We start from the raw sequence: 24657 nt of genomic DNA, 5'->3' as shown, positions 1-24657 counted from the left end.
CATACAGCCTGTAGTCGGAGGATCTACATTACATGGGGAAAGAATCATTTATTGAGATTATTCAGCAATAATAACAATTATAATAAAATATTTCAATAATAAATAATAGTAATATACTTAAGTAAATAAATGATTATTAGAAATAAATATTGTTGTTGTTGTTATAAATATTCCATAATTATTTTTTGTTTTTATCATTAATGCAATCTTATTATCTTAGTTTAATAATAACATATTATAAATAGTAAATAATAATAAACTTAAGTAAATAAATCATTGTTCATAATAAAAAAGATGTTATAATTATTCTATAATTATCTTTTATGATTAATGCAATATATTGTATTAATTTATACTAATAATAATATATTTAAATAATAATAATAATATACTTGCGTAAGTAAATACATAATTATAAATAATAAATAAATAATTATTATTGTTGATAGAATTATTATAGAATAATTTTTCATTTTATTATTAATGCAATAATTTAATAAACACTTTTTTCTTCTTATTTTGTTCTGTTCCCACTGTTTTACCAATGCAGCAGGCTAACTGATAATTAAGTGGATTTTACCACACCACATTAAAGCAACCTTGTGTTTGAGTATGTGCTTGTGCATGCATGCTTCAGTATGTGTGTGTGTGTGTGTGTGTGTGTGTGTGTGTGTGTGTGTACGCCACCCACTTGCTGAAGTTAAAGAGCAGTCGTTCGAAGACGAGCACGGGCCCGGTGCTGCTCAGGATGGTCAGAGGTTGACCCGCAAACAGACAGAACACGGCACCAGTTAACGCCGTCCCCAAAAAACTCTCCAACACGCCCTGCACAGAGATCAAGCGGAAAATAAGACCACTAAAAGCACTAAAAGTCTTATCAGATTTGAGCCTGTATGTGCCGTCAGCAGCTTCTGAAAACGCTTAATCAGACAAACACCTGTTTCCAACACAAACGGCTGGAGTTTTCTCAGGTGAGCATCACTATTATACATGCATTTGCTCACACGGTGGCTTGGTTATTTGAACAAGCCTCTAAATATTAAACTTAAGTACACAGTAAGAAAACAAACAGAAAAGGCCATTTTCTTCCAGGACATTTCCTTTAACCCTAAAACAACACAATGCAATGCATATAAAAAAAAAAGGTAAAACACCTGTGAAAAAAATCAATACAGAAATTTCCTTCATATTAACATCCCTATTTTTACAGACTTTTCTTAGAGTTTAATGCATTGTTTTGATTTTGTTGATGAGGAGAGAGGTGTGCTGTTATGATTTTCACCTGGTGGACGATACAACTGACCTAACAAAATCCCATAGACTAGAAACTCTTGATAAAGTCGTGACAGCTCAATTTTGGTGAGTTATCACGGCATATTTAAACACATTAAACATATTTAGTCCATTCTGTTAATCCATTTCTGCCACATAAGAAAAATTCAATCTTGTAAATCTTTGTAAATCATACTGTACGTATGACATAAAAAGTCGGAATTATGACATGAATCAAAAATTTGAGAAGTAAAAAAAGTCAGATTATGACATACTTATAGTCATAATTAGTCATAATTATGAGTTTTTAATCTCATAATGACTTAGTATGTCATGATTTTGACTTTTTATCTCATAATTTGTACATTTTAAGTCATAATTTTTATTTAATATGTCCATTTTAAATTTTTTTGTCATAATTTTGACTTTTTAACTAATCATTTTGACATTTATCTCAAATATGGTTTGAATGTCAATTTCGATTTAATTAGGAATACATTTAATTTCGAATAAATCATAATTTTGACTTTTTAATCTCATAATTTGTACATTTTAATTTAGATGTTTTTGAGTGTCATAATTATTACTAAGTCTTAATTTCTAAATTGATCTCATAAATATGACTTGGTATGTCATAATTTAAACTTTTGATGTCACAATTTTGACCTTTTAAGTCTCATTGTGACTCAATTTTGACTTTTAATTTAATCATTTCGATTTAGTTTGTCATAACTTCGAACTTAGTATGTCATAATTCCAACTTTTATGTCATAATTATGATTTACCAGTGCATGATTTATTATTTCTTATGTGGCGGTTTCCATAGAATTGTGTCTTGAGTGCATTTCTAACAAGCATGTTTGTATATTTACCTTCAAACACAAGTCATCTTCAAGGTTTATGAAACAGGTGAGAGAAAAAGTCCTTGTGTGCCATTCAGCAACCTGAACCTAAAGCTATTATTCGACGTATCTGAAGCAGGCTTTGTAGGTAAGGGCAGAGGTCACGAAGGATTCCCTTAGAGGGATTTTTTAGAAGTGTAGTTGTGTGATTTTATGTGTGTGTGTGCGCTTGTGTGTAATCTGAGGATATTTATAGCTGATCCTCCTTAGCCTGCGCCATATAAATGCACTGCTATATATATGTGCAAACTTTGCAGTCACTGCACATGTCCAAAAGTACCATTCACAATCCTGACTATTTATATACACAGTTGTTCGAAGAAAAGCGCTCTTCCTCCCTCTCTCTCTCTCTGTCTCCCTCTCTCTCTCTCTCTCTCTCTCCCAGTATAGCACGGATCAAATCCCAACATGAAACATGTACATCTGTTTCCAAACACCCGATCTAGGAAACGCATAACATATATTTGAAGTGACATGTTTAATAATCAAACAGCTATCCCTGGCCTTTAAATCCCTGAAGCTGTGAACACAATGTCAGCCAAATTTTATTTCCAGGAGCTCCTGAATAAACCCACAATAGCCAAGCCAAATCGGCGGATACTAGTTAAGTACAACACACACAAACTCACAGTGAAAAAGCCTTGAACGGTCTAACCTGCATGTTCTCCGTCGCGTCTCCCAGCAGCCCTCCGAAGGTGATGGCGTTAGTTACGGTACCCAGGTAAATAAACAAGATGGCAGACAGAGACTGAATGTGGATAGCGTCATAAAAATCGCTCGCAAAAAATGGGAGTTTCCTCTTGATGTCCAGAATGAGACCTCCGCAAAACCTAGGAGAGATAGGGATTGTGTTTTCTTACTGAAAACTGCTTTCTCAGGTAACCTAAAAATTATACTGACATTAAAATATATATTTTTTTATTAATTAAAAAAAAATATATTATATGGTTTTAATATTGCATACACCAGAAAAAGTAATAGAGTGCAACAGCGCCCGGCAATGTGTTCAGCGGCGCTGGTTCCGGAAGTATTTTTCCCATAAATTTTTCCCAGACTTCATAAAAGTCTTCGTTAAAGCGTTATAAGCCATGAACCAAACTAACCAGCGACAAGGTAAATCATATCATTACAAACTATGATTTGAAGCAAAAAATTATTTGAAAATCAGACAAAAATACAAAAGTACAAGACTGTGTACTTATCGGCTCTAGTGAGGGAAAGAACTACAATCCCATGAAGCATTGCGAACAGCATAATCGAATTAAAAACGAGTAGTAAAACTACTCATTTAGAAATGTTGATTATATAAAACTAATATATTTTAAGTTTATTGTAAAGCATACATACACATATTAAAGTATTTTGAGAGTATTAGGAGACGCGATTGCGTCATGCGCAGTGCTTCAATGGAGTGGGCGGAGCTAACGAGCTCTTTTGGAGTGTTTTGCTAGTTTCGACAATCTGATTGGTGGAATTTTTTGTACAGCATCATGGGTAATGTAGTTTTTCACCACAAATTCCACTGTTAGCCGTTACTATTTTAAAATTAAGCTGAAATAAATGTGACCCGAAGCAAATACTATCGATTAACAACCTCGTAGTTCACAGTAGGACTGTCTTTAAAAGTTTGCAAGTTATCGTTAAAAAATGAATGCCCGTTTATACACTCACTTGCCCGTCATTTTGAGTTCATCACCGACCGCATGGCCTCCGCCGCCACCTGGACTCCCATCATGAGGCGTACCGCCATTCATCTGAAAACCTTCCCCTCCGGCAATAATGTTTTTACTAGAAACACACACACACACAAACTCAGTTTGTTTCATCTGTAATCAGCTGTCATTAAGCTGATTCAATTAACAATCAACAGATGAATTATCCTGTCAGATCAATGATTGCTGGTACCGTTTATCAGCAGACGGGATGGATTTAGGAGGTTCGATCCTGATATCAGGATCCCACTCTCCCGGAGGAAGAACAATGACTTCATCTAGGAACTCGTCAATCCCCGCCAGCAGGTCGCCACGATCTTTCGCTTTATATGCTATGTCGTGAAACACCTGCAGGGGCCGAAATAAAAACTATGAAAATACTGTAAGCATGCATATAAACACATGAATGAGAAGACTTTCACACACACCTCATCAGACATGAGCGTGGCGATTGCACGTCCGATCTCCCGGTATGAATTGGCCTTTCCTTTGGGCCCCAGCAGAATAAAAAGGAACCTACAAATACAAATAGATATTGTAGTAATCAGGGCTTGACATTAACACCAGCCATCATGGCAAATTTTTCAAATGTAATCTTTAAAAAAGGCATCTGAAATAATAAACTAAGTGCAATGTAGAGTCAAAAATACAGATTTTTCGATACAGAAATCTCTGAAACTCTTCCAATACTCCTTTTCTGCAGTAGATACACGATACCAGCTGCGCTTTCTCTCTCTCTCATCTCTCCGACAGCGAGTGACACACAAACCCGCCTCGCTTCACTGACTCGTTTCATTTGCTCCGGATGAATAATATTGCTGTTACAGGGCCTTAATTTCGGGGTGGGATTGTGCGTATTGCGCATAATTTTACTCATTCCCGCAGATTTTGTGCTCACACCCAAAGTGCGGCAGATAAAGCCGCCTCTCAGTATTGAATTGAGTTATTTTTCACGGCTTATTGCACTTAAACAGTAAAAAACACAAAATAATGTAAAATGCCAGGCTTGGTAAGTATTCACGTAAACACAGTCGGTTATGTTTTAAGTGAACGTAAGCAGTTGAGAAAGTAAACGCATGTGTAACAGTAAAATGGATCCGTGCCTCAGGCCTTAAAGTGACAGCAGCCTAATAAACCTGCTGCCAAATTATGAGATAATATTACAAATATCTATATGGCAGTTTTTCCCTTTGGTATCGATGTCAAAATTGTGGCCAGTGAAAATGCTGAGTGGCATGGAAAAACCACTAAACACAGTGGCTGGTAAGCAAAAAAGATATACGGTAGTTAAGCACTGGTTGTAACCATAGCAACAGATTTATGAATTACAATGCAATAGTGAGTTGGTTACCGTGTGGGAACAGGAACCTCGGTGAGACCTCCTAACATGACGGACTGCTGAAGACGCACAAACGCCACGAAGGGGGAGTCCAGAAAATCCACCTCCCCGACCAGCACGTTTGACGCCTCCGCATCCCGAGGAATTTTCTTCATGAACTTATTATTCAACTAGAAAAAAAATAAATAAAAATAAAAGTCATTACATTCAGTGTGTGCACTGTTTTAATGTGTTGGTTTGTAGGCTTTTCACACTTGAACTGGGTCATTCTAAACCCTGGGTTAATGGAAACCCTGGGTTATCTTGCTTCCTGATGGCCAGCTTTGTCTCCGTACCGCCGTGATGAATCCGATCAGATGCAACTAGATGAAATATTTTGAATGATACCAATCCACAATCTGATTTCTGACTTGTAATGCTGATGGAGTTTGGGTTCCTCGCCACTGTCGCCTCTGGCTTGCTTAGTTGGGGACTCTTAATATTCAAAAATATTACTGATCTGACACTGTTGTATGAGAACTGAACTGAGCTGGATGATGACATCACGGTTTTCTGCAGAACTGCTTTATAGTGAAATTGAACTAATTGAATAATTGATGATCTTTTACAACGGAACTGAATCCACACTGAACTGACTTCAGCTGAACTGAACAAAGACACTCTTTTCTTTTCATAGCTGCAAAGTGAACTCAGTTTGCATCATTGTACAAATATAGTAAATAATTATTATGTATATCTCTATATACCTAGAACAATCTTCAGATTACATTATTTCTTTCTTTCACACATTTGTCAAAAGAAGCTTTATGAGATCATATTTCAGAGGAATATAAAAGTCTGATACCATTTAAGCCGAGTGGAAAGAAACAAGCTCACAACTACATAAACAAAAGCATCTGAGTCATAAAGCACTTCATTAGCGATGAACACTGACACTGAGATGACAGACAGCCTGGAACACACACACACACACACACACACACACACACACACAGACACTATAACACAAAAGAGGCCTTGTGCTATCAGTGTAATTACCGCAGTAGCGTGAATAACACACAACAGGAGTTCTGTGCATTTGACAAGGCACTCACGCTAATCCACAAATATTGACGCAACTGACGACAGAAGCTATGTTTTGTCCTTGTGTGAAAGACATCCACTGAGTTTCATTGTGCGCTACTTTGTTTGAAGAAAGAGTTTCTTTTGTCCTGTTGCACTCATTCCTGTCCTACTGATGTCACGCCCAGGGCTGTAGCCTTCCTAACCACACTTCCCACAGGAGAAACAGTCATTTATCCTCCCTGTAATGAACTCTCGGTGGGAGAATCTCACATATCCTGTTAAGAACACACCTGGGTCAGAATTCAATATAAAATACCACTCAATTTTAAAGAAAATAAAGCCTGTTTTCAAACCATTAAGACAATATTTTCTTGGCGATGAAGAGCATTTCCCCATAACTCTCATTAGTGTAACGAAAACAACAACAACAACAACAAATCTCAGTACTAAAATTATTATTATTTAAATATTATTATATTATATTAAAATAGTATTAATAATAGTTAATAAAATGTCAAAATATGATATAATATTATACAAAATACATTGTTATTAAATAGCCAAGCATTTATATTTTAATATATACATTTTATATAATATTTTTGATATACATGTATATCATCTCTTTTTACTAAATATTACTATAAGTATTGTTGTTATTTAAAATATTATACTATATTATATTATAAATATGTAAATTTAAATTATATATTTATATAATTATAAATATATATATATATATATATATATATATATATATATATATATATATGTATATATATATATATATATATATATAATTTATATTATATATATATCATCTCATTTTACATCTCAGTTTAAATATGATTTTATGTACTGTTGTCATTTTAAATATTATATTTCAACATTTTAAATTTATATTATTCAATTGTCCAGCATTTATATATCATGGTAGTATTTGCTGATTTTGATTTTAGGGGGAAAAAATATGACCTGGAAATTTTCATGAGATTCACGCTGGTACTCTAACACACTTCACCATCATGTCTGTGATAAAACCCAACAATATTTTCTTGCAGAAATAATCTCTGCTTCTACATGTGAAGAAACTATTAACGCACGCACACACACACACACACACACACACACACACACACACACACACACACACACACACACACACACACACACACACACACACACACACACACACACACACACACGTCACAGTACCTGGTCTTTCTCAGGCTTGTCTGAGAGATCGTTGAGGCTGTTGGAGGTCAGGTTACGGTGGGCCGTGGTTGGACTACCTGCAGAAGTCGTACAAGGTCAGAGGTCAAACACCTGTCAGCGGCTAAAACGCTAAACACGTTGTGGAAAAAATACAGAAAAATTCTTAGGAAACAAAGAGGCCCAAGAGTTTCAAACATAAGTTCTCAATCTCAATACATTCCTTAACTAACTTGTTGGACGGGTTACAGAAAACTAAAACACCTCAGTTATCTTTAATTTTTTAAGAGATAATAATCAATAACAGTCATCATACTATTTTTTAGATGCATTCAACATTGACTTTATGGCATCTTTTACTTTTTTCAAAGTGTTCCTAAAATGTTCACTCTGGTCCTTATCTGCAAGACCTGATCTTCAGCAGAAATCTTACAGTGAACCAGACCAACAGCAAATCTAGCATGAATCAGTCTGAATCTTCAGCTGGACTTACAGAGAAGTCCCATGCTGTTGCTTCTCTGCATCTGAATTTGCTCGTCATGTTCAAAGTTGGCAAAGCAAGGCACAGGTTGATCAAGAGGACGCGCTTCACACACACAGAGAGAGAGAAAGAGAAAAGACAGGGTTGCATGCATGTCAATCAAGACAAGTGGAAGGGACAAGAGACAGGGAACAGAGAAAACAAAGCATTAGAGCAGAGAAATCAATTAAAGTATGTTTCAAAGCGCTGATTCAGAAATTGAATTTGAGCTTCAAATTAAAATGAAAGTAGACAACATTCACGAAAACCCAATCAGCACCTCCTCTTTGAACTGAAGAGAAATGATCAGAGTTTGAAAGGAAGACATACAACTTTCTGAGAGAGCAGAGTTAGAGAAGCTGTGAAACTGCTGCTGCTTTGAGATCTAAGCTATACATATTTATAAATAATATATTTATACATTATATATTAACCACTCTCTATATATATATATAAAGTAAGAAATAAGCAAATTAATGAATGCCAATTAATCTTTTTTTTGAGAGAGAGAGAGAGAGTGGTTAATTTATATTCGAACAATCCGAAACAAATGATTCCCTAAAATAAAAGGTGTGTGCGTGAGAAAGTGTTTGATGATTGTTTTAGCTCGCCCAACTGTGAATTTGTGAAGTACAACATGTGCAGTTCAACATGTGCAGAACAACATGTGCAGTACATTGAAACCAATCATGTAGCATTGCACCACTACTTGGAACAAACACCTTGTCTCTGGAAAAGTTACAATATTATGAAAACATCTGATCTATTGTCAGGCTACCGAAGAATGTAGTCAACATTTCGTGACATTTAGAAAACACTTCCAGTTCTTTAAACATTAAAGGGATACTCCACTTTTTTGGGAAATAGGCTCATTTTACAGCTCCCCCAGAGTTAAACAGTCGAGTCTTACCGTTTTTGAATCCATTCAGCCGATCTCCGGGTCTGGCGGTACCACTTTTAGCATAGCTTAGCATAGATCATTGAATCGGACAGGACCATTAGCATCTCTCTCGCAACTTTACATTTTCCGTCGGTCTTAGTACACGATGTAACTACAGAAGAGTCAAGTTTTAAATAGGAAAAATATCGAAACTCTTTGGTCATTTTTTTGAGAGAGATGCTAATGGTCCTGTCCGATTCAATGATCTATGCTAAGCTATGCTAAAAGTGATACCGCCAGACCCGGAGTTCGGCTGAATGAATTCGAAAACGGTAAGACTCAACTGTTTAACTCTGGGGGAGTTGTAAAATGAGCATATTTCCAAAAAAAGTGGAGTATCCCTTTAAAGTCAACATAAAACCTTTTACTTTTATACTGAGAAAATGCATTTTAATCGGATGGTGAAAAGTGCCTCAATGAGGTACACAATATAATTCTGATTCTTGTTCTCTTTTTTCCAGCAGACTTTCCTCTGTTCAGTGTTTATTTAAACAGGAGATTCTCCGGAGGTTGGAGATTTAGCTGCTCCATGTCAACCTTTCTCACTCGTTGTGAAACTAACCTCCGCCACTCACACACCAGACACGCGTCAAAGTAGCCGGAGCAACTTTTCTCCGTCGATCTCTCTCCACTGGCGTTCTATTGTTCAATAGTTGTTCAAAGTGTTGCTGATTGTTAGTAGTCAGCTGTCTGACTCTGAGATGGTGACCGGGAACATGGTTTGTGTAACATTAGCAACACATTATTAGCTGTTTGATAACGTAGTCAAGCAAAAGGCTAATCTTAATTACAGTTATGTGTCTGGCGTTGTAGAGAGCGATACATAAAACGTATTACCATTCTAATACATCGACTTGTAGACGGGTCTGCATAATTCACTTTTCCTCTTCTTCTAAAAGTTTCTGGTTCAAACATATAAGGCTGAATTAAACCAGTATTTCCACTTGCCATTGTCCCGCATTTATTGCAGTAAAGTTGAGCGAGTGGATTAGGAATTCTGAGCTGGTGTGAGTGAGTGGAGGCGGGGCTCATTTACATAATCATACTTAATGAGGCAAGGGTGTAGAGTTACATTCAAGCTAATGTGAAGAAGGAATAAAACGTTTAAATGTGACATTTTGGTGATCAAAGATGTGTTTTAAGGGATCAAATTTGTTCATTTTGAACAAAAAAGGGTTCATAGTGTACCTTTAAGTTAAGTTAGTTAAGCCAGTTATTCCCAAAAACTGAGAGAAACATGATTAAATTGATACTAAATCAGATTAAATAAAGTGTTTCAGCAGCAAATTGCAGAAACCAATGCTTGCTCTGATACATTTCTAATGGTTTCTAGTTCTTCCTGGGAGGGTTTGAGGTTTAATAACCTACTGCATCTCATCAGCAAATTTGATTACTTGCAAGTTTGAAACATCAAAGGATTTTCAGTTTCAGTTTTGCACCGTGCGAATGTGATTTTTCTTCCGCCCACAAGACTGTTAGAAAACATCTGTACGATATGAACGCAGCATGTGTGAGAGACGTGCGGAAGGATTGATCAGATAGATGCTGACGGTGAAAGTGAGAGGAGAGATGTGGAAACCGATAGAGTGTAAGCGAGAGGTTTAATGTGGCAGCTGTGTTACCGTTCTCCTGGTTGGTGAACAGACGACTCGCGCTCGACACGCTTTTTCCAATGTCAGCCAGCGAACGCAGGTTGGACTTCTTGGTCTGGTGGCGATGTTTCCGTAGCAAAGTGTACATGACCATCTCCTTCAGGTCGGCCTTTAGCTGCCCGTTCTCGATCTGACTGTCAGTGATCATTTCTGAAAGACAGAGACAGATTTCATCAAGAATATACTGGTGCTTTATTAAAGAACAGAAACCGAAACACTAATCTGAAACCTCTTAAAGGGATAGTTCACTTTGAAATAAATTTTTGGTATGTTTTAGCTTACCTCAAGGACATCCAAGATGTAGGTGTCTTTTTTTCCGCAGTAGTTTCAATTTTTATATTTTTAGGTCAAACCGTTCTTGTCTGTCAGTCATATAATGCAGGTCGATGGTCACTGTCTCAAAGAGCAAGCACAGAGACCAAATTAAAACAATTCCCCGTCGTCCAAATGAAACAATTCCCCATCGTAAGTACACATTGATGGCCTAAGACACGAAACGAGCGGTTTGTGTGAGAAAACGAACAGTATTTATATCGTTTTTACCACTTATACGCAGCCATGTCGAAGTGATCTGATCTGATGTGTACGCAGACTGGTGCATAGATATATACACTAGATGTCGCCTTGTCTACGGCAGTTCATTGGAACGAATGTCTTTAAGGCGACATCTAGTGTATATATCTATGCACCAGTCTGCGTACACGTCAGATCAGATCACTTCGACATGGCTGCGTATAAGAGGTAAAAACGATATAAATACTGTTCGTTTTCTCACACAAACCGCTCGTTTCGTGTCTTAGGCCATCAATGTGTACTTACGATGGGGAATTGTTTAATTTGGACGACGGGGAATTGTTTTAATTTGGACTCTGTGCTTGTGTTTTGAGATAATGACCATAGACCTGCATTATATGACTGACAGACAAGAACGGTTTGACCTAAAAATATAAAAATTGAAACTACTGCGGAAAAAAAGACACCTACATCTTGGATGCCCTTGAGGTAAGCTAAAACATACCAAAAATTAATTTCAAAGTGAACTATCCCTTTAAGAACCATATAACAATTCAAGAACCTTATACAGCCGAAATGAAGATTGAAGTGCAGTTTTACCAACGATCTGCTGAAGTGAGTTTGCCTCCATGTCCAGCATGATGGTTCCTTTCTCGATGCAGTTTTTCAGCTGGAAGAGCGAGTGAAGAGACAGAGTGGCCACATGGGGTTTACTCCACCGTTCTCCACCCTTCTCCACCTTCTCCTCAAACTTTATCCATCTGAGAGAAACAGAAAACACACTTAAATGTTTAGATAACAGCTGAATCTTGAAAAAAAATTACATTTAGAGCACCGTGACCCTGTACAGTGACATTATCCCAGGTACTTATTAAAATACCACGATAATAAAATTTTGGGGGACATTTATCACAATGCCATGTTTTTTCAGAATGACATTTATCATCATAACACCTTTTATTTTTGGTCATGCATATTGATCATACACGTGTTTTACCATGGTACATGTAAATATAAATCTGTGTGTGTGTGTGTGTGTGTGTGTGTGTGTGTGTGTGTGTGTGTGTGTGTGTGTGTGTGTGTGTGTGTGTGTGTGTGTGTGTGTGTGTGTGTGTGTGTGTGTGTACATGATTTTCTATCCCAGTGGGGACTTCTGATTCAAAGGTTTTTTTAGTATTTGTGGGGGTGGTGGGGCGCAGTGGATAAGACACATGCCTTTGGTGTGAGAGACCCGGGTTCGAATCCACTGTGAGACACCAATGTGTCCCTGAGCAAGACACTTAACCCCTAGTTGCTCCAGAGGCGTGCGACCTCTGACATATATAGCAATTGTAAGTCGCTCTGGATAAAAGCGTCAGCTAAATGAATAAATGTAAATGTAAATGTAAATTTGTCAAGGATGTATTAAACTGATCAAAAGTGACAGTTAATACATAAATAACGTTACAAAAGATTTCTATTTCAAATAATTGCTTTTATTTTTTAACTTTCTATTTATCAAAGAATTTGTATTAATCAAGAAACAGTTTTTTTTTTTCAACATTGATCATAATCAGAAATGCATCAAATCAGCATATTAGATCATGTGACACTAAAGACTCTGAAATTTTAAATTGTCAAAATATTTCACAATATTAATGTTTTTACTGTATGTTTGATCAGTGCAGCCTTGGTGAGCAGAAGAGACTTATGCTCTTTGAGACCCCAACATTTTGAATGGTATATGGATATGGCAATCATTTAATATCATGCTTTTACCATCACTGATTGCAAGGAAATATTATTATTATATATACTTACTATAGGAACACATCAAATGTATTTTTGTTGGTTTAAGCTTATACCATTTGCCAAAAACAGAAGGAGATAGATAGCTGCGTAACTTTAGATTTATGCTGACTAACTGAAAGCTTTTTAATGTAAAATAAGAATCAAAATGATTCAAAGCTTCTGGCCCTGTTATCAGCTTACCCATGTCTACTTGAGCGAATATCTGTCTTAGAGAAACCATACCCAACCACACACAGATATCCCTTAGAACCCTGTAATCTTGTGCAGAGAGGCTGGTGAGCTGAGTTTAGCCAAGCGTGGGTATGATATCCGAGACAAAAGTGATACACACACACACACACACACGGCGGCCTGCAGTTTTGATATGTTACCTGAGCCACAGGTAAACCCAGAAACCCATGAGAACTCTGTGAACTCGGTTTGTGCATCCATCCATCATTCCATCCACACACACACACACACACACACACACACATGCACACACATAAAAACAATGGGCTCTTTGTTAGCAAATGGTTTCATTTCAAAATGAGCCATGTAGATCTTAACATGTAAATCTGGATCATGCAAATTCAAAGAAAGAAACCGTTCCAGGAGCGCCATTTGTGTCCGTACCATTTGATGGACTTGAACAAAACACAAAAACCTGCTATTGACTGCTATGTGAGATTAAATATATCCATTCAAAATTAATTATAAACATTCTATTGAAATATTATTTCATGTCGTATTTGCAGTTTAATTTGTTGTATTTGCATGTCCATATCACCCAAATAAGTAAATAAATTCTACAAATTTGCACTGGTTTTCCCTTAATAAATCACATCATAAATCACATCTACGTAAACTAAATTAAAATAAAATAAAATAAAATAAATAATATTAAAACAATTTATTTATTTATTATATCCAAGAACCCCCGAACCCTATTATTCCTCTCAAAATAATAGTGAAGAGTTTAAAGGTCGTAATGAAAAGGAAGTGACATCATAAAAGTTTTCAGAGAAGCAAATTTCAAAAGCTTGTTCTACTGACATTCAACATCCGTGGTTATTTTTCATGTTTCATGTTCAAGTATAACATATCCAAACCAAGCCTTGTCATTTAAAAATACTTTAGCACTCGTTTCATAGAATGACTCAAAAACATGATTTAACGGTTAAATTACAGTTTCAGAAATTACTAGTTTGCAAGACCTGTGTGTGTGTGTGAGTGTGAGTGTGTGTGTTCTTGTATATATGGTTTATGAGGACACAAATGTGTATAATGACATGGGTATTACAACATAAACATGGTTTACGAGGCAAAAAAAAATAAAAATAAAAATACTAAACAGAATTATTATTATTATTTACATTCAAGAAAAATGCCAAAAGTTTTCTGTGATGGGTTAGGTTAGTGTAAGGGATAGAATATACAGTTTGTACAATAAAAAAACACACATAGAAGAGTGTGTGAGTGAGTGAGTAAGAGTGAAAGTGTGTGTCAGTTGATATGTTCGTGGCAGGAAAAGATCATCCGTCACTAAATACACACCGGAAATCAAAACTACTTGGACCAGATGAAAGAAGCTTTGTCTTTTTGCTGACGTGTCTTTCCTCGGTTTCTTTGTCTCTTGCTTTTTGATCAAGTTCATAAGTATAACTGAGCCAAAATAGTAAAAATGTTGTCATTATTTACTCCCTGTCATGCTATTTATGTGAAAAACAAAACAGTCTGGAATGATGGCGAGTAAATGAGGGCAAATAGACTTTTGGGTAACAAAAAAAAAAAAAGAAAAAAAAAAGAAAAGAAAGAATGTACCTCTCCTTAATTCCAGATCTGTTTCTCAGATACATTTTGTTCTTGTGTAATTTATTACTGTTATTCTGAAATCAGAAGGCTTATCTAATAGCATACGTGAGAGGGAACACAGACAGGAATGTGTAAAATCCTAAGATCAGTCAAGTGGGACTAAAATCGTGAGCATTTGGGTAAATGACGCCAGTGTTGAATACTTCTGTTGTTTTAGCGGAGACAAATGAGAGGTCTCCATCTTTCAAGAGTGTGTTTCTAACCTACATATCCGTCTGAGGACAAAATAGCTGGAAATCTGCTGAAGTCAACGAAATTAGAAAATGATGCAAAATGGTTAATAAACACAATGATGGGATTCCTGTGACTCAAACAGTGAAAAAGTGTCTGCTAAATGAATCAATGTAAATGCAAAAATGTGCAAATGAGCCAATCAAATGCCAGAATACTGTGATTTGTTCCATGCAGATTAGCCAATGAAACTCAAGAACTAAACAAACACCTTAGGAACATAAAATTCATTCGGAATAGTATACAAGCATGCTATTCTTACCATTTCTGCAATATAAAGTTATGGCAGAAACAGAAAGAGTAGTATGATAACATACTATTTTGAATTAAGACAAGCCTTGCGTCGCAATTTGCATACTATTTGTCTGAAATACTGTTCGATATTAGTATTCTTTAATACTAGTTAGGGTGGATAGTGTGCTAATTGGGGTTCGGGGATAATAGGCTTTAAAAATATAGCACACTATTCTATTTCTGCAATATAAAGATATGGCAGAAATAATAAGAGTGCTATTCTGAAATAAAACTAGTATTGCATCGCAATTTGCATACAATTCGGCCTAAATAGTATTCGAGATTAATTTGGATATTATGCAAATTGGGATTCAGGGATAATTCAAAATTTCAAATATTAGCAGACTAATCTTACTATTTATGCAATATAAAGATACGGCAGAAAAAGTATTATAATAACATGCTATTCTGAATTAAGACAAGCCTCGCATCTTAATTCGCATAGTTTTCGCCCGAATTTCAGTTCAATATAGTTATAGTTAAACTATATCGATATAGTTCGATATAGTATTCTTGACTTGGGTGTGAAGTGTGCAAATTGGGATGCTGGGATAATAGGCTAGAAAAAAAATACTCTTTCATAACAGTAGAAGAAGACAGTCTACATTAACCACTATAGCGCCCCTTGTGGCCATACTGAGAATATAATGTAACACGGACTGTGAATACCTGTGAAATCAAGATGCATTTTTGTCTAAATCTTCTGTTTAAAATATTTCTTGAGTGTTTGTACACTTTACCTGGCCGTTTCCTTCCACTCCATCTCTTGACCGTCGACGGAAAGAAGCTCGTCGAGTTCGGTGAAGAGTTGCGGTGGAGGTGGGCCGCTGTCATCTTCCCCCAAAATAAAGCGGATCCGCTCTGCTGCCGGAGAAACTGATGAGGAAACAACAAACAAGGTGTGACAGGCCAGCATAACATAAAGACAAGCCAATACAATCAAACTACAGATCATATACCAGAAACAGACAATTACACAACAGGACAATAGCACTCTGTCTGCTTAAGGTGGGAATGTAATAGAAATAAAATAGATTGTTTCCTGCATAGGTGTTATGTAACATCAAGATGAATGAGCTTTCTTGTAAATGTGAGTGTTACACCCAAAAAAACAGTCAGTACGAGAGACTTTATTTCCTGGAGAAACAGAAATAGATAGTGTTGCGAAAGCAGACTGAGCCAGAACTGACCCCTCTTTGAGATTTCAATCTGAATTTGACAGGGAAGTTTCCTTGAGATGCAAAGCACAAAATACATGCATGAGGAAAATGCATGAGGGAGCCTATGTCAGCATTTCTCATAACCACACTGTTGTATACTGAACGTTATAATGTGAAAGTTGCGCCACACCTTTTCTAAACGTGGACACGTTTAAATTACAAAGACTTAATTCTCTGCACAGGCAAGGCCTTTTTTAAAGGTAAAACTAGACAAAACAAACGGGTTAAGATGAGACTTTTGGGATACTGATGAGATCTGTGTCTACGTCTGGGAAATTAGGTCCAAAAATACAGTGATTTCTGTGATTCTGGCCTTCCCTGCTAGTTAGGGAAGTCAGAACATGGGGAAATCTCTCGTCTGCATTGCAACAGGACTGGATATTTTGATTCAAAGTCTGCATTGGGACATACCAAGTGTATTTACATGTGTATCAAGATCAACGCATGTCATGCATGTGCACAGATGTGCATGCTTCTTTTCAGTCTAGCCTCAGGTCAAGGTAAAGTTGTGTGTGTGTGTGTGTGTGTGTGTGTGTGTGTGAGAGAGAGAGAGAGAGAGAGAGAGAGAGAGAGAGAGAGAGAGAGAGAGAGAGAGAGAGAGAGAAAGAGTTATTAAAACTCTCACTCTCTCTCTCTCTTACACACACACACACACACACACAAACACACACACACACACACACACACAATGTCCAAGTACAACTAAATACATATCAAATCATGTCATGCATGACTAATATAGCTATAGTTTGCTATGAATTTCTGACTGTTTATGTCTTTGTCAAACTCATCATTTCAAATTGTCAACTCTGAATTTTAGGTAAGTTCTGAATTCTTCCACTTAACTGTTGTGACATCAAATAAAAGCAACTACACTTTTCTTAGTAATTTCTCATCACATATCAACACTGCAGTAGATGGATCTATTTTGGCTTCTTTCGAATATCTTTCAGTAAGAAATGTAAAAAAAAGTTAAAATGCGCGACTTAAAAAACATTTATGATTCTGCATTTAAGCAGCTTTATGACATATAAAGAGACATATGTGACCCTGGACCACAAAACCAGTCACATGGGTAAAAAAAATTGAAATTGAAATTTATACATCACATGAAAGGTGAATAAATAAGCTTCATTGATGTATGGTTTGTTAGGATATGACAATATTTGGCCGAGATACAACTATTTTAAAATCTGGAATATGAGGGTGCCAAAAAATCGAAACATTGAGAAAATCGCCTTTAAAGTTGTTCATTTATGTTCTCGATTGTGCTGCATTTACTCACAAAAAGAAATGTTTTATATATTTACAGTAGGAAATGTACACAATATCTTCATGGAACATGATCTTTACTTAATATCCTCATGATTTTTGGCATAAAAGAAAAATCAATCATTTTGACCCATACAATGAATGTATTGTTGGCTATTACCACAAATATACCCGTGCGACATGTGACTGGTTTTGTGATCCAGGGTCACATATTTGTTTATTTGATGGTCAGATGTGATGAAAAGATGCTCTTTGCATCATCTCAAATCTTGCTAGAGAACATGATCATCAGATGATCAACGTCATTGAATCAAACGAGACAAACCGAATACTGAGGTTCTGAATAATCACTCAATTTGTTATGCTGATAATATAATATGCAATTACAACAACTGTATCAAAGTAGAAAAATGCACGATAACCGATACCAGATTTGATCCTTAAACATATCGAAGGCTTTTTACCACTGCCTTTCTTTCTGTGCAGTTTAGCACATTTGGAGCATGCTATGCTAATCTAAGCTAAACTAATCAAAGCTGGGGGATTGTTGTCCTCCCTCAATGGCCTGAAAACAGCCCCTCCGGAGTAAATAAGGCCAGGGTGTACATAACAGAGAAACGGGAAGAACATCCCTTCGGCCCACGCTTAACTCGATGCCTCCTAACCTGAGCTAAAAGTTAACACCGCTTACCACAAGTGGCTAGAATTACCCATTATACACTAGCTAGCAAATCCTCAACACTGAAACTAGCGGTATTGTTGCAATCAGCTGACCACTAATGCTAAATCCAGCCACAAATCCAGGCCATGAGAAGCTGTACAAACTATTTGTGCGAGAAATGTGTTTGTTAGTTTAACCCAGTGACTTACTGTAAGTAATGACTGTGTGAAACGTGTGATTTCTGCGGTCTCACACGATCTACAGTCGAAGGAGCGATGGAGAGGTAGAATGGGTTCACAGAAGATAAGCGCAGATAAAGGTGACTGTGCACTTGTTTAGCTTGATGCTTTGCCTTTTCAGCCATGCCACTGATAAGGAGAGATTAGCACACACAAAGACCTTTAACTGAGGCTGTAAGGACCGCTTTATCTCGTTCTCTCTCTCCATCGCTCTCTGATTCTCCAGAACATCAAGAAGTGCTCTGGGATAATCTGTAAAATAGGTTTTCTTCTAAGACATACTTGTAGAAATGTGTATTGGTTTATTTAAAACGCGAAAGGAGATGTCTGAGCTGCTCTTTTCCTTGCAAGAAAAATGGTGACTATACTGCCAAAATCCCCAAAAGGTACTATAAAAATATAATAAAAGTAGTCAATAAGACTACAATCCAAGTCTTGCGAAGTAACATAATAGCACTGTGTCAGGAATAGTTCAAAATTTAAGTCATTGTATACTAGTCATGTGACATACGCATGTGACATTTCTGCCTAACTTTCACTGGTGAAACAAATGAAATCCACACTTAAAAAGGAAAAACCTTTTTACGAACCACATACCAGTAACAAAGTCCCTTTAGGGTGATTCATTTCACTCTGCGGCCGTCTCTGAAACACCCCTCGGGCAGCTATTTCACTCACTCAAGTACAGCTGCTGTCTCTTAGAATGAGGAAATGTCAGATTCTCCAAAGCTGTTCACCAAGTTTATGAATAAATGTCATTTTTGAAATCACCAATGAAACCTGACAACAACGGTCTCATAAATTTTGTTTTCTAAATGCACAAATCATGACAAAAAAAACAGCATTTTTACAGTCTAGCGCGTCTCAGAACACTGAGTGGCTGCGTCCGATATCGCATACTCTCTTGAGTAGGTACTTATTTTAAATACGTAATTACCAAATAGTATGTTCTATATAGTATGAATGTGTGTTGTATGAATATAATCTGGATGTACTACATTCGCCATGTTGTCATGGTCATGTGACCTACCAGCGTCAGTTGCGTCGCTTCACTGCCATTCATAAATCCTCTCCTGTGGCCTAATGGGATAGTAAAGTGTCCATAGTATGCACACTTCAGAATTGTATTGGCCATCACCCTGTAGCCCAAGACTGGTTGCCCACTGAAGCTAAGCAGGGTTGAGCCTGGTTAGTACCTGGATGGGAGACCTCCAGGGAAAACCAGGTTGCTGCTGGAAGAGGCATTAGTGAGGCCAGCAGGGGGCGCTCACCCTGTGGCCTGTGTGGGTACTAACGCCCCAGTGTAGTGATGGGGACACTATACTGTCAAAGAGCACTGTCCTTCAGATGAGACATTAAACCGAGGTCCTGACTGTCTGTGATCACAAAAATCCCAGGATGTCTTTCGAAATGAGTAGGGGTTTAACCCCGGCAGCCTGGCCAAATTTGCCCAGTGGCCTCTGTCCATCATGGCCTCCTAATCATCCCATATATATATGGTGGTTGAGGAGATTCCCCCTTCTATGTAAAGCGCTTTGAGTGCCGAGAAAAGCGCTATATAAATGTAATGAATTATTATTTATTATATATATATATATATATATATATATATATATATATTGGCTTCATCACTCTGTCTCCTCTCCACCAGTAAGTGTGTGTGGTGGGCGTTCTGGCGCACTATGGCTGCCGTCGCATCATCCAGGTGGATGCTGCACATTGGTGATGGTTGAGGAGATCCCCTTCTTCCATGTAAAGCACTATATAAATGTAATGAATTATCATTATTATTATTTTGCCGATAGTAGTAGGTCATCTGGGTATTTTTTGCCTACTCTTTTATGAGTACTGTGAATTCAGACATACTTCTTTTGTCACATACTGTGTATATATATATATATATAGAAGGGAAGTATGTGATTTCGGATGCAGCCGAACGAAGTTTCTAAAGCAACCGGAGCTTCTAACAGCTGCTGTGACACAATGACTTTAACAGTTGCCAATTGGCACTTTTATTTAAAAAGTGGGACTTTATTCTGCCATTTTGGGCATTGCACTTTCTCCCTACTATTTTGATCATATCAATAGCGCAGAGATACAGGAGCAGTTTTTCTTCATTTGAGGGCCGTGTGTCACTTACTGAGTGGTTTGAGGATGCTGGAGGAGGGATCATCTGTGTTCTCTGTGTCCGATTTGTCGCTCACGTTTTCCGTCACACGTTCCCTCCTCTCTTTGTGATTGGATCGTCGTCTGTGTCGCCGGCGGCGACGGTAACTCTTAGGCACATGAACGCCAATGTAGACTGTGTGATGACCTACACACAGGCACAAGGCATGGTAAGATTACAGGATTACCAACAAACACACACATACACTCTTACAGATACACAGATACATACATATCAGAGTGACAGGTTATAAATTAAAGCCTAAAAATAGATGAACAGATAACCAGATAAAGAATAATGATGTCATTGCTTTAGTAAACACAGCATTTTTTCTGTTTAATATGTATGCCTGCTGCTGTCAATGATTATCCTGCCAATGTATAATCGATTTGATGGAAGCCGAAAACTTTGGGAGAAAATCTGCGGAATTTTGCAATATGGATTTCAACATGGAGGATTGTGTTACTCAGAGTTGAGACTTTTTACAGTATCAAAGCAAAAAAAAAAGCAACCGTATAAGACATTTATTTTCAATAAGAGTTGGTCATTTCCAATGCTCAAGTTCAACTTAAAGCTAAATAGAAATAATAATTCATATTACAAATAATATTAATATAATTCTTATAAAAAATTTATAATATTCAAAACTAATCAACTAAAACTATTAAAAATGACAAAGCACATCAAATAAAATAAAAATTTAATTAAACAAAAAAAAAAGCTAATTCAAAATATTAATAAATACTGTAAAATAGTAAAACAACACTGGTGTGATGACAACCAATAGTATCGCATTGTATTCACTTTCTAAAGTGTTTGCACGGGTGAAACAGGAAAAAATGTCAAGATGACATTAGAAAAAGTCATTTCAGAGTTAAATTTTTACAACATTTCTTTTCTTTGGAAGAACAAGTACTGATGAATCATTCATAATGAGACCAGGAACATGTGTAAGAAGGAATATCAGTCTGTTTGTGTTGGCATGCATTTGTGTTTTTTTCTGAGGGGAAAACTGACTCGTATCTCACACTTGTTAGATTATAGATAAATGGCAACAACTTCCTGTACAGCTGATCAGGCAGGAAATGGTAAAACATCTCCAGGAAGTGGATGTAAAAACAGAAAGCACACACGCTTAGATGAACACACACTCACAGAACAATATAAGGACTAATTGCTCATCATTTTAGTCATCCATCAATCATGCTTTAGTCATCCTTCATTCATTTCAGGTTTGACTTTAAACAAATACGTCCACCAGACGTTATCTGATAGCACTAGTGTGTGTGTGTGTGTGTGTGTCCATCATGTGAAAGTCCAAAGTTCAGGGATGATGAGAGACAGAGAGAGAGAGAAACAAATATAGAAAGCGCATGAGTGTGTGAAATGCTCATGTTTGAGAATGTGTGTTTGATCTGCTTTTGATGTGAAGATATTTTTAGATGTCTAAACCTGTAATACTTTATACATTCCACAACTGAAAGGGGAATTCAGTCAGAGTGAACTGTGACGAGTCAATTATTTGTAAGCTGCAAACATGGACAAAACTGGGGCTGCAAATTTGAATATGGCCCACAGTGTCAGTATTCTAATTTTTTGTGTTGTAAAAAACATGAAATATATTAAACACAAAATATATACAATACAAATATATATATATATATATATATATATAAACAAAAATGCATATATGTATTTGCATACATTATATATATACATATATACACACACACACATTTATATAAATATATAGGTGGCATATGTGAATAAGACAAAGGGTTTTGCATTGAAATATAGTGAGCTACAGTGACGCCCATTTAGACGCCCATTTGTGTGGAAACAGATTATCTGTGTGTGTGTGTGTGTGTGTGTGTGTGTGTGTGTGTGTGTGTGTGTGTGTGTGTGTGTGTGTGTGTGTGTGTGTGTATTAAGATAGTAAACATCTTCACGTGTAGAGCTTTGGTTTGTTACATCTGCATCACTCATAATCCTCTCCTGCCCTTAAACATAAATTACTACCAATGCAAGAATAAAAAAAAGTAATAAAAAAACACAGCTGGCCCTCAACAGAGAGTGAGACTTGAGTGAGTGAAAGTGAGCGTGAAACTCAATCCACAGTACGTAAGAGTCTTAGGGATCTGCAGTCGTCACAAAGGAGATCGTATATCACACAATATATTTAAGTGTGTGTGTGTGTGCGCGCGCGCATGTTTCGTACCCTCAACCTCCTCGTCACACACGTTTTTGATGTAAGACGCTCCCCTGTCCACTATGGCTTCATCCTCCATTCTGTAAAAGAAAAACCATAGAGAGGGAAAGTCAAATACAAATAAACTATAACCCAGGCTATGTCAAGAAAGAGTAAACATGTTTAATCTCGCGCTGCACGCGCACGTTTCTCAGAACAGTGTTTCTTCTGAAGGAGTTCACTCACTTGTGTTTTAACCTTTCATTTTACCTTTACTTGTTTATCAGGTGTGTAAACCTGAACCAGTCTGGTTGTGATTCAAGTCATCACATGTCTTTCACTGAGGATTGGATGCATTGGATGACTTGAGGGTGAACTCTTAAGACTTGAAACAATGAGAAACCACATAGAACTCAACATATTTTAGCAACAATATAGCAACGCCCTGGCAACCACCTATAATATCCTTGTGTGGAGGTGGAAAATTGTGCATCCATGTATGAAAACAGTTGCTTTTCAATGCCGACGCCATCGTTCTTATAACGGTGTATAAAGTGATGAGGAAGCCTTTGGAGCTGAAATTCAGATATGGTTATGGCCGTTAAGTTTCCAACACGCTCTGTAAACGGCAGACCAATCACAACAGATTGCGCCATCTGACCAATCAGAGCAAAGTAGACCAATCACAACAGACTGGACCATCTGACCAATCAGAGCAAAGTAGACCAATCACAACAGACTGGACCATCTGACCAATCATAGCAGAGTAGACCCATCACAACAGACTGGACCATCTGACCAATCATAGCAGAGTAGACCCATCACAACAGACTGGACCATCTGACCAATCATAGCAGAGTAGACCCATCACAACAGACTGGACCATCTGACCAATCATAGCAGAGTAGACCAATCACAACAGACTGGACCATCTGACCAATCATAGCAGAGTAGACCCATCACAACAGACTGGACCATCTGACCAATCATAGCAGAGTAGACCCATCACAACAGACTGGACCATCTGACCAATCAGAGCAGAATAGACCAATCACAACAGACTGGACCATCTGACCAATCAGAGCAGAGTAGACCAATCACAACAGACTGGGCCGTCTGACTAATCAGAGCAGAGTAGACCAATCATAACAGACTGGACCATCTGACCAATCAGAGCAGAATAGACCAATCACAACAGACTGGACCATCTGACCAATAAGAGCAGAGTAGACCAATCACAACAGACTGCACCATTTGACCAATCAGAGCAGAGTAGACCAATCACAACAGACTGGTCCATCTGACCAATCAGAGCAGAGTAAACCAATCACAACAGACTGGTCCATCTGACCAATCAGAGCAGAGTAAACCAATCACAACAGACTGGTCCATCTGACCAATCAGAGCAGAGTAAACCAATCACAACAGACTGGTCCATCTGACCAATCAGAGCAGAGTAGACCAATCACAACAGACTGCACCATTTGACCAATCAGAGCAGAGTAGACCAATCACAACAGACTGGTCCATCTGACCAATCAGAGCAGAGTAAACCAATCACAACAGACTGGTCCATCTGACCAATCAGAGCAGAGTAGACCAATCACAACAGA

At 37.2% G+C, this 24657-nt stretch overlaps 1 protein-coding gene across 2 annotated transcripts in view; it reads right to left on the bottom strand.

Moving 5' to 3' along the window:
• slc4a4b (solute carrier family 4 member 4b) overlaps nucleotides 1–24657 on the bottom strand; it is a 54485-nt gene that overhangs the window by 16212 nt on the left and 13616 nt on the right. For both annotated transcript variants that reach the window (XM_082140011.1, XM_082140010.1), the window contains exons 2-13: nucleotides 23075–23145; nucleotides 20830–21003; nucleotides 16038–16173; nucleotides 11728–11888; nucleotides 10585–10764; nucleotides 7506–7582; nucleotides 5238–5395; nucleotides 4315–4402; nucleotides 4080–4234; nucleotides 3846–3962; nucleotides 2830–3004; nucleotides 692–825 (exon numbers count right to left, since the gene is read on the bottom strand). In XM_082140011.1, coding sequence (XP_081996137.1) covers nucleotides 692–825; nucleotides 2830–3004; nucleotides 3846–3962; nucleotides 4080–4234; nucleotides 4315–4402; nucleotides 5238–5395; nucleotides 7506–7582; nucleotides 10585–10764; nucleotides 11728–11888; nucleotides 16038–16173; nucleotides 20830–21003; nucleotides 23075–23145 — 1626 coding nt within the window. The remainder of the gene's footprint in view (nucleotides 1–691; nucleotides 826–2829; nucleotides 3005–3845; nucleotides 3963–4079; nucleotides 4235–4314; nucleotides 4403–5237; nucleotides 5396–7505; nucleotides 7583–10584; nucleotides 10765–11727; nucleotides 11889–16037; nucleotides 16174–20829; nucleotides 21004–23074; nucleotides 23146–24657) is intronic.

This window comes from Leuciscus leuciscus (genome assembly GCF_965113295.1).
Source record: "Leuciscus leuciscus genome assembly, chromosome: 16".
In the NCBI taxonomy this organism is placed as follows: domain Eukaryota; kingdom Metazoa; phylum Chordata; class Actinopteri; order Cypriniformes; family Leuciscidae; genus Leuciscus; species Leuciscus leuciscus.
This window is presented reverse-complemented; position numbering and strand designations above follow the sequence as displayed.